General features: G+C 41.9%; 1 protein-coding gene across 4 annotated transcripts in view; it reads right to left on the bottom strand.

Annotated features, from left to right (window-relative positions):
* Nucleotides 1–352: 352 nt before the first annotated feature.
* syt1a (synaptotagmin Ia) overlaps nt 353–11,855 on the bottom strand; it is a 173,485-nt gene continuing 161,982 nt past the window's right edge. For all 4 annotated transcript variants that reach the window (XM_018755923.2, XM_029248643.1, XM_018755922.2 and 1 more), the window contains 2 exons: nt 4,960–5,093; nt 353–3,760 (listed from right to left, as the gene is read on the bottom strand). In XM_018755923.2, the coding sequence (XP_018611439.1) occupies nt 3,554–3,760; nt 4,960–5,093 (341 nt within the window). In that variant the 3' untranslated portion in view covers nt 353–3,553. The remainder of the gene's footprint in view (nt 3,761–4,959; nt 5,094–11,855) is intronic.

The following is an 11,855-nucleotide window of genomic DNA, read 5'->3' as shown; positions in this document are numbered from 1 at the left end:
AGTGCCATCTCTTCCCTGCCCACTAGAGACAACCCTGGAGGTGTGTGGACCACCCAAAGACCATTGCAAGGGGTATGAATTTGCTGCCTACAATCTTTTTTACAGTCACACTTTAGCACCCCTAGAGTGGAACTGATTTTGTTTCTGTACTGCAAAAGATGTGATTTTAGTTTTACACTTGCAGTAATTTTTAAACACCCCATGCTGACAGAAATTGAACTGCTATGATGGATGAGATGTACTTTGGTGAAATGGAAAATCATGTTTTTATTAGTTGCAAAGTGACTTAGTCTTAAGTGTGCTCTTTAAAAAATTGAACTTTGCACTCTACTGACAAATAATAGAACACACATTGTTTCATACATTTATTTATTTAGCTTTTTTTTTCTTTGCTGATGAAGGTTTCAACATTTTGGAAAGTCGGTGTCATTCTGAATGAACTGTTTAGGATGCAACATGAAAGGGGTGAGGGGCTTCACTAAGAGGAAAAACAAAATAAGACAGCACTTGGAAAGGGTCCACATCAACAAGAAATAAAACATGTTTATTGAACATACTCTATATGAAGTTGTATAATCAATCACAATCAAGTAACCTCACAGAGTGACTCACTACACACAGTGAAACAAAATTGTAGAACACCATCAAAAATTAAGGTACACACAGCAATATAACCTCTTGGCTCGCTGTAATGGCAGGAAAGAACACCCAAGTTATTTCTACAAGTTACAGAGAAAAATTTTCCACACACAAACATAGTCAAGCAGGCAGTTAATATACACAAAGGCAACTAGGATCTTTCTACAGCATCAGATTCTAATACTTTACACAGCTTTGTCTGAAAGCTAAATGTGGCTTTTGTTAAGGAATGATTCTTCTTGGTCACATAACATTTATTCATTTTAAAGGTTGTAGGGTTTCCTGCATGTTTGGTGGACAACGGCAGACATGACATTGCACCAAAATGCAGGTAATGGCTTTTCTTCAGGTACTTAACACACCTGGCAGTCTGCCTATGCAAACCACACCATGTCCATTTACAGTACTACCTGATGTGTTTTGTTTTTCAAACAAAGTAGTTGAACATTTTAGTCCCCAGAATGCGCCATTATTTTTAGACTAATACTAAGAAAGAAAAAAAAAACCTATTTAATAAATAAGCTTAACGGAAAAAGTACTGAAGTCCCTCAAAGTGAATACAGTGTAAAGGCAATGTTTTTCCATGGGCCTTATATAGTACAGTATTTAATAGGTATACAATAATGGGTCTACGTGTGTTATGTTTATTGCGACAAAGTGCCACATCGATGTGGGCTCACAAAGGCAAAACAGAACACAGTGCGGTACATTGAGGCACACGGAGCTAAGAACAACAGATGAGAAAAGGGTCCATGAAATAACTCAGTAATAAAGAGCTGCAGTCATACAAAAAAGGATGTGGGTTATAGTAAAGCAATTATTAAATTCCAATATTTGGAAAAATATAAAAGTATATACAGTATATTTGGTGTTTACCAATGTATTTCCTGAAATATTGTAATTTGGATCTTTATGAGGAAACTGAAAAACAGAACAATGAAAGGCGCAAGTAGGTAAGAGGAATCCTATGGCGGTAATCTACCCTGGCTTGTCATGTGCTGTATCCTAACCAGCTTTTGGAAAAGTTTCCTCAGTGGGCAATGTTGTTGTTATGAACGTACAGTGTATTGCACAGTGCTCAACAAAATGCTATGTGATTGGACCCATGTGGGCTCAGCACTCTCGTTTCCCTGTGTACAGTCGGTTAATTCCTGAAAGGCCCACGGTTATGACACCTGCTGGTGCACTAGGAGGGAATGGCAGTATTTTCTACATCGGCACTACAGAACAAACGGTTTATCATCTATTAATCTACAATTTTAAGCGCACACAGCAATACACAAAGCAGTCGTCAAAGACTCCTATGGAATGACAAATAGCTTCATATTAGTGCTATCAACTACATAACATTTAAAAAGTCCTCCTCAACTAGCATCTAGTACACATATGATTCCTCAACGATGAAACTATTGTAAACCCTCCCCCACTTAAACCTGTAGTAAAGGACACAGACTATGATTCTCTCTATCATTACAGACCATTAACTCCTACGGTTTCTGTTAATCTGTTTTGCTTTAAAGAAACTCGCAATCTACCATGTAGAACAAAACTCTTGCATTAGTTTTTTGGTGTATTCATTCATTTTCTTTCTTTCTCCAAGATGTATCCCTTGACTTAAGTGTCTTGGGAATAAAACACTGCACTGAACTTGAGTCAGGCATCAAAAGAGCAAGGCCAGAATTGTCTCCTAACAGTTACAGTGCAAAATTTCAGCCACGGTGAAATTTAATTTTGGCAGTGAGATGGCAATAAAAGCAAAATCTGCTTTTCACAGCACTACTGAACAAATAGCTCCTAGGCTGAGCACACAGATGAATGTGTTTTCTTAGAATAGTCACTTCCCTGAAATTGGCAGTGTTTTAAACTGAGCTACTGTCAATTACTTCCAATTAGTGTTTCTATTGCAGGCAAGGGAATCCTATAAAAAAAGGAACTACAGAATAAGCAGAACTCCCCATCCCACCTTTCATGAAAGGTTCTTGAAAAAAATTATGCAGTTACAAAAAATACTGACATTATCTAGAAAATCTTCATACGGGCTACTGCATGTGAACAAGTAAAAAAAAAAAGTTAGTCTAGCTATTTATTTTGTTAAGACACAAGGGCAAAACCTTGTTTCAGATATTGTTGGGAATTGTACTCAAGGGACGGACCTGTTTGCTCAAAAGGAGGACCTACTTCCGGTAAAAGCAACTCAGTCTAAAAAGAGAAGCTTAAACAATGAAAGACTAGTCTTGTGAATCAATTTGGAGGAAGTCTCAAGGTAAACTAGTATAAAAAGTTTTAAGAAACCGTGTGCTTATCATATTCAGCAGCATATTCTCCATGGAAACATATTAGTTAATGGCCTTTTAAATCTGTTTGCCTCTTTTTTTTGATGGTAAGTAAACATACAGACTGACACCGTCCTTTGCAACTTGAGTATACCTCCACTAGCATCTTGTTGGTTGGAATTGTCTTCTCTGGAATGCAGTAAGATTTTTAATCCTGTTTATATATATATATATATAAGCTCTCCTATATCTCCATTTACATCATTTAAAATAGAACATCTTATTAAAAACATCAAGATATACACAGATTAGGAAACGCTAAACAACATACAAACACAAATTATAAATCATTTTGTCTGCATACTGATATATATACAACTGTAGTACAATAAATAATTTGTCATGCGCTATCTATACAGATCATATTGCTTAAAAGAAGGGGGCGTGTGGGCAGATGATTGGTTTTAGAAGGTAATGTGTATATGCCAGTGAAGAAGAGTGGGCTTTTAAAAGGGCCTATACACCTGCAGGATTTCAGCGGACGGGGCAAACGTGTACATGGGGGTGAGGACTCGTATCACTGAGGTATTTACAGATACTAGTTAAGGGACATTACCAGCACACATCTTGAAGGGCTTCCCTTATTTCTTGGCGGAGAGCAAGGCATCCACCTCCTCCTCAGGCTTGAGGACGTGCCACTGGGCGATGGGTCTCCGCGGGTTAGCCAGCATGTCCGACCAGTGCCGCAGCTCTGTGCCCGTGCTGTTGAGGCCCACAAACACCTTTCCAATAGCATCGTTCTTCCCGATCTTGTCATAGTCCAGAACGGTTACAACTATCTGCACTTTCTGTAAAGGGAGGGAGAGAGAAAAACATGCAATTAAAGGGCAGCTTCCTCTTTATCTTACAAAGAGTTTTAGAAATTTGCTTCACTCCAAAACATTATTTTATCCTTGCTATTGGACACTTAAGATGTATTATTCGAGAGCGCCAACAAAATGCACATTTCCATAAAACACTTTCTTAGGACCCAGAAAGGATTTTTTCTACTGAAACCTCTATTAGACTTTCGGCCAATTTCATCAGGCATAGTAATATAAGTGCACTTTCCTGTTACACATAAATGGTCCCGGCTCAAAAGAATAAAGCACAGTTCAGAAGGGCTTTTGTCTTGAAACATCATAGCAAAATTCATCTCCTCCCAAAGGAGGTAAAGTAGGCTGAAAATAAAAGAAGGGGCCTATACCAGTGATTATTTCACAGAGCAACCTATTCAAGAAAAGAAAAAAAAAAAAAACTTTTCATCTGTATCTTGCAACAGAAATTGATGAGGCATATTTCACTTTTCATTACATCTACAAAGGGGCAAAAAATGTATGGAAAAGCAGTCTCTCAGCGTGTACTAACTGGAAAGAGTCCATACATCACATCTTGATTTATTACATTCAATCTGCACTAAGAGAAGACAAGCAACCATTTCAGTGTGAACACATACCTAATTTACTGTATAATAGAACAGCAAAGTGGAATAATTGTGGTCAAGGCAATGCTGCCATGTGCATTAATTTGCTTTTTTTTTTTTTCCATTGACTGATTCACAACTGAGAAGCAGGAATTTTGGTTTTAATTTCCATGTTCCCCAGTAACATCCACCATGTCTGCTCATTCAGTTTAGAACTATTAATTATTGCACCAATACTCTTCCTCTCTCCTCACCAGAATTTAAAAATCCCTTACATTTGACCCCTAATGAATTCAAGGGCTTTCATGGAAATCATCTAGCAGGAATATGATAACTGAGCAAGTGTTTGCAAAAGGCGTGACAGCACTGAGACAATTGCACTAAAAACTACCCTGGGCAACCCTCTGTCAGTTCATCTACCTTTACACAGCTCTCAGCATTGTCTTTGCATGTACAGAAGTATTTATGCTGATATATAAATTGTAACAGTGTCCAACAAAGAAGGTCCTTTTTTTTTTTTCTCATGCAGACTCCGAAACAATTGTCAATAAATCCATAATTACAACTTCAGCATTGGAGCCTCACCTGGATTTGTTCAAATGGCACCTCAAAGCTGAAGGACTCATTGTAGTACGGGTTAAGGGTGTTTTTCTTAATTGTCGTCTTCTTTTTCTTCAGCCTCTTCCCATTCTGCATCAGGTGAATTTTGACATATGGATCTGTGGAATTAGCAAATGCATTTCAAATAAATCCAGCTTTTACAGGATCTGCTGGATTTTCATGGTCCTTCTCTGGGCTACTTCCTCCACAGAGTCAGCATCACCTGTAGAAATGCCACTGGCACAGTATACAACTGCAGGGAAGACCACACTCACTATAGGCTGGAAGAACATCTCCACGTGTGACCTGTGTATCCCAAAAGCCCTGAGCCTCCTCACAAAGTCAAGGTAATTCTGTCCTTCATCAAGCCTCCGATACACAACAGTCAGGTGATTCAAAATCCAGGATGTATGGTGTTAATGTACCAAAGAAGTTTTAAAAAAGAAGTCATCCACTCCAGTGTGGTCCAAGGTTTGAGGTGTGCCAAGACCAGCTTTCCTAGTAGCTCCGTGATGTATGAGCACAGAGAAAACAGGCGCTAGTCATTTACAGAACTGGAACCAAGCGAGATGTTTTCCACACCAGGAGGACCCTTTTCAGGCTCAAGCTGAACATACACTGGAAAACTCTGCACCCTTGGACTAATGCCATAAGTCTCCTCATCTCTTTACTTGATGTGCAGCAGGAGACTGCCAGTGCACACTACCTGCTCAACAAACACTCACGTTCACACCTCCAGAGGCAGCACACAATAAGTCTTTTAGTAATCAGATGTGAAGGTGGCAATGGCACAAACGGATGGCCGTGTATATAAAGGGTTATTTTGGGGACCAGCCTCTTGTGATCCAATGCAACGCCAGTGTAGCCAGGTGAACTCTGAACACCTGCGAGTTTTGTAGCACTAGCAAACATTAGCAAAGCCCCAATTCCCCTAATCTTTTACGCAACTGGGGAGGATTGACTACCTTGTGTGCTGGTGTAACAGCTGGTGGGAGGAGAGAATGGCTGTGAGCAGTTTGTTACAGCACAGTCCTTGCAGACACTTTGCTGACCAAGCACTAGCAAATAAACACATTCTCCATCATCTCCAAATATTGCCGCTATCCCCCCAACACTAGTCAACATCTTAATTTTTCAACAGACGTTACACGTGTTATGTAACCTCTTTTTATACGTGTCTTTTCATCAGCACCTGAGCGCACGGAACGACTGTGAGAACAGTACGAGATCAAAGCACATCCCCCATCGTCTTTTCATTTAGAAATTATGGCTGATGTATTTTAACATCAAAGGCAGAGCTCTCGCAGGGAGCGCTAACCATAATCTGCCATCATGACACATGGCAGCCTGACAGTCTGCAGGGTAGTGTCTCAGGGAGGAAGTGCACCCAACCAGGGCAAACACAAGGGCTACATGTGTAACCAGGTGCATCAGGAGAAAAACACCCTCTAATGGAGGTTCCTGTTCAACTCTTACAGCTCCACCCATTATCAAAACCACTAATTAAAATGTTTGTTTCTCATCATGGATACATGGCATATTTTCAACATACAGTATACGTAATGTCAAAAACTGATTGGTTCATTTTAGAATGAGTATTATGAAATATAGTAATAGAAGCCACTGATACCTACTGTATTGTGGGCTAAAGCTGGCTGGCGGATAGATCGCTAGAATCAAAGAGCAAACCAGATAGGGCACTCGGAGGGAATTTTTCTGCATTCTGATGACTGTGTGAACATTTTCCTTGGCCTCCCCGTTTCAGGTGCCTTAATGTCCAGTGTGACTGTACTGCTAAGATCCACAGGCAGAGCATCACCATTAAGAACTTCTGCACATCTGTGTGTCAACTGCACCCCCTACCCGTTCTTCACAAACACCCCTGAGCACTTCATCTCTCCCTCACATTTGGACCATCTAGAGCCTTTTTTTTCTCCTTTAAAGTCTCCACAGGAAAGCAATTGCAGAACATTCCTCAGCCAGAGAAGCAGCGTCACTCGGGCTCTTACCATATTAGGAGTGCGGCAATGTGAAGCTAAGCTGTCTGCTCCTTCCAGAGGGTCTCCAGCCCAGAATGCACATGCCTCCCAGCCAAAGGAGCCCACAGCGGGATCAGAACATCCGGGCTGGTCCTGGCACCTGTTCAGCCTGCTCTTCGTTCTGCACAATTTCCTCCAGCTTTGGCCCTTATCGGCATCTGTGGCTAATAATTAAAATTTCTAGGGGGGCTCAGTATGACTGATTTATTGTGACCTGTGGCACCACAAACCTTCTCTATGGCCGCTCACTAACAAAAAGCCTGAACTGAGAGCGGCCATTCGTGAGTTAATGTTAACAATCTCAAGCAACACCTGCTCAGTCCTCCAACAGAATGTCTTTTGCTGTCAAATTATTTGCATACACAATGTATTCATGCAGATAAATCTGACAGTCTCTGTGTATTTGCATTTCCTGCGATTAAACGTTACGTAAGTCCTACTCTTTAGCCATGGTATTTTTGCAGACAGTCATTTAACAGATCTCTTATCAATACAAATGGGTATATTAAAGAATTACAGCGCCCCCTGCTGAAGAGCTTTTGTACCACACTTGACCTGAAAAATGTACATGTTTCCAGGCATTTTACAATAATACTTTTATGTACACAGTATTCAAGTGCTAGCGATGTACTGCTCTTTCTTTATCATCCTTTAAAAGAAAAAAATAGAAAATGCATAACATCAGTTCTCCTCCAGTATATGATGGACGTCCAGTGTGCAATGGGGGTGGTTGAATGGTTGAAAACCTTGAAACATAATGATTTTTATCAAGACCAGTTTTAATAAAACAGCCCCGGACTACAAATCCGTCCCATTTCTGCATTACTTGCTTGAGAGCAACCCACTCGAGAAAAGACAAAGTCCTGCTCTCTCAGGTTCTAATGAGCAAACTGTACTTCGAGAGCCGACCCTGGTGAGCACATCCAGGGACACAGCTGTTAACCAGCACTGGTCTAGAGAACAATGTCTGACCTTCTGCTTAACATCCACTAAGTTGTGAAATGGAACAGTGCAGCTTCCTTGGGCTCAGATGCTCTTGCAGGCAACTGAGGCAGTCGGAACAAACTTCCAGTGAGCTGACTGCTCAACAGTTTCACATCTACAGCCATCGATGTGGCCCCAGTCCTCGGCAACATGCTGACCTGCTAAGTGATGAAGAGAAGTGCGAACGAAAGGCACTTAAGCGTATGGCCACTTACAGCACCGCTCGGTTAGTGCCGGAAAGCTTTGCTGGAACAAACAAGAGGTAAAAAGCACTGTGGCATTCATTCTGACTTTGTGTCTGGAACTTTCATAGCTTGTCCCCATCCTTTTGACAGCAAATTCGCTGTGCAACGGTCAACTATGGACACCACTGACCTGGGGTTTGACAGCTGCCGTCAAGCTCTTAGATGCAGGGGTCAAAAAGTCCAGACAAAAAGTGGAACCTCACAAAGCCAGAGCCGCCCACCAATCGTTCAGAGAGGCTGTGCGGTGATGTCTGGGCCACACAGGTGTGAGGATAGAGGCGGAGTCTCAGGATCAAACCAGGGAGTCTTGCGTGACTGCTACGGTGCTGTCCACTGGGGAAGGACGAAGCTCATGCGGAGGACACTGATTTGCAGAGGGCACGTTGTCAAAAGAAAGGACAACGTGTGGCTACAGTTGTTTACACTTGCTTGCTTAAATCAGGAACACGGGGCAAAACCGTGGGGTCACATTACATCAAATTAAAGAAACGAGTGGACTGTACTGAGGGATAGTCTCTGTCAACACCTCTATATACATAGAATCCAAAGGCCTTTCTACCCATAATGCTCCTAGGTAAACGCAGGTCATATGGATGACAGCAACTCGCTTTTTGCACGTTTCACATAACTTTGGAAAGCAAACAAAACAGGAGACGCTGAACCAAAGGTCTTTGGTGAAAAGTCATCCATGTGAGACGCAACGCTGAAAGACTGTTGTAAGAGTCCTGCTTTGCTCACGACAAACCGGCAATAAGGCAGAGCTGCTGCTCCTTTTCGTTCCAGAACTGTGGCTGCCAGCAGTAAGTCTTGCTTTATGTCCTGGAATAAGACTGTTTTGAAACCTTTTGGACACATTCAAGCGCTTCCTGCATTGTATTTCTCATATTCCCAGCCTGTGATGTTTCTTGATTTGTTTTTGGTTTTAAACTGTAAAATACACACAATACCTTCCGGTGACAAGTTGTTCCAGGTAGGTCCTTAGAAGATCTCACATCTCACTTTTTGCTGACCCCCATATCCATTTACTTAGAAACTGGTAAGTGCAGCACAAAAAAAGTATAGCCCCACTGTAGGAAAGACTGTCAAAAAGCTTCCAAACGACTTGTAATGACTTCACTTTGAATGGGGAACAGCAAAGGACAAATCATTACGACACTCCGATGTTGTTTCTTTCCAAAAAAAAAAAAACATTTTCCATTTTGATGAAACGGGGAGCAAATCAATAGCATTTGCAAGGAAAAATGGATTTCTAAATTCACAGAATCAGCTGGTTCGTGAAAGATTTTGATGGGACACAAAGCTGTTTGCCATTCAGAGATAATGAGCAGCTGAGGTGCTGAAGAGGTGCCTTTTCGATCCACGGTCATGAGCGAACTGTGATCAGAATGCAATCCACAAGTTTGAAAGTGAACCGTTGGGTGGAAAAATTGATTTTAGGTGGGGGTCCGGCTTCACACCTGCCTTCCTCTTAAGTGTTGAAGCTAATATAATGCCGCAGGTTTTCCAATAAGTTACTGGATGTGAGAGGATCCAAAGAACATGCCTGGTGTACCAATGCAATGTAATGTGCGCGGATTACATTTACATTTATTTATTCAGCAGATGCTTTTTTCCAAAGCGACTTCCAATTAACTCTATATAGTGTTATCAGCTCACACACCTTATTCACCATGGTGACTTTGCTAGATACACTACTTACACTGGGTTACTCATCATACATCGGTGGAACACGCTTTCTCTGTCACTCACACACTATGGCTGAACCTGAACAGCATGTCTTTGGACTGTGGGAGGAAACCCACGCAGACACGGGGAGAACATGCAAACTCAACACAGACAGAGCGGGGATCGAACCCACATCCTCTCGCACCACCCAGGCGCCATGAGAGAGCAGCTGTACTCGATGCGCTGCCATGCCATGTCTTCTGCACATAAGCAGAAGAGTCGCTGGAGTGTGACTCAGTCCCACTGTCATGCCGTGTGTCCTTGGCTCTGACTAATGAATGACAGGCTATGACATTTTTTGTTGGTTTCCTGCCGCTCACACAAAGTTCTATTCATTTCATGGCACCAAACTCTCTCCTTTCAACTCAATCAACGTGAAACCCATCTGAAATAAATCTTTACTCCACTTCTTTTATTATTAATGTGTGTGTGTGTGTATTTAGAGGCCTGAAAAACATTCTATTAGCTATCACTTATATTTACATATTTATCTAACAACTTAGTGTTAAGCTGCTTACAATTATTTAACCATTTATACAGCTATAAAGTGTCACATTGTTCTTTAGTTATGACAACATGTAACCCTTTGAGTAAAGGCATTACAGAAACATGGAACTGCTGATTTTCTGAGACCTTGACAGTCCATTCCAGTGGCATTTCAGAACCAGCCTTTCCCATTACATTAGCAAATATGGCATTATTTCTATGGTATTTATTATTCTTTAACTAGCTGACCCCTTTGTCCCATGTGATTTACATTGTTAAAATCAGCTTCACCCTGATTAGCTCATTCTCATAGCAGGAGAGGGTTTCCACTACAAGCAAGCAGTACTAACCCTAACCCTAACCCTACCAGATGACCAAAACAAAACCGCTTTGGACATTTTCTAGAGCTGAAAATAAAGGTAAAAGCAAATGACATCACACATCCACTAAAATACTATGCTCAAAACATACAATTGCACCTTCTCTCCTAGGGGGTCCTTAACCACTGCTGGACTTGCTTCCTGGACACACAGATTGTTCTAAGGGGCCTTGGTCACTTAGAGTCACCCCCCGGTGTCAGTCGTCAGCATCACAAAGGCAGGATGGGGCACCTGTGTGGCAGCCACTCCACAGAGTGCACTGCTGCACTGCAGACATACTGTTCCCATTCTTCTGAATCGAGTCTGATGTCTTGCTCCCACCTCTCCATATTGACAATGTGATGACTTACAAGATGAGCTATTCACCAGCTCGAGAGGCCTAAAGACAGCCTGGCTCCCACCTCGGCACGTCTTATTTACCAGGGCTTCATCGCTGCGGAGCTCCATGCTGCGCTGGCTGTCATTCTGGTTTTGTTGACTCGGGCGACATAAATCACTCACACACGCCACCTTCCCACGCCACCCCGGGGGCCTTTGGAAAACTCCATCAGCACGGACAGCGGCAGCTTTGCACTCCTCAATCACCTCCAAATTGCTTTCTCACTCTTCGCACCCATAAATCACTGGGACCCAAACAGCCCATGGCTCCTCAGCTCAACATACAGCTCCAAGCCCTTTTATGTGAAGCGCTGCACTGATACGGCAACAAGGTCTCCTAAAGGTGGAAGGATTTATTCACAAATAAGACTAATATGCCTGAAACTAACTCTTTAGATGCCCAAACGTGGCATTTGTTGATATTCATAAATGCACATTCAATATTAAAGTACAAAGATGTTTTACAAAGTTCTATCAGAAAACATTTCTATTTATTCATTTAGCAGACGTTTCTCTCCAAAGTCATGTACAAGTCTGAGAAAAGGGCGCATCACAACAGATGCGGAGATTGTTGAAGCAGTCGGTCCTATACCGCTGTCTGTCGCAGCACAGTAAACAGGTCGCAGCCTAGAGACGCTTGTAAG

The sequence above is a fragment of the Scleropages formosus genome, chromosome 24, assembly GCF_900964775.1.
Source record: "Scleropages formosus chromosome 24, fSclFor1.1, whole genome shotgun sequence".
Classification (NCBI taxonomy): Eukaryota; Metazoa; Chordata; class Actinopteri; order Osteoglossiformes; family Osteoglossidae; genus Scleropages; species Scleropages formosus.
The sequence above is the reverse complement of the archived record's forward strand: the minus strand, read 5'-3'. Positions and strand labels throughout refer to the sequence as shown.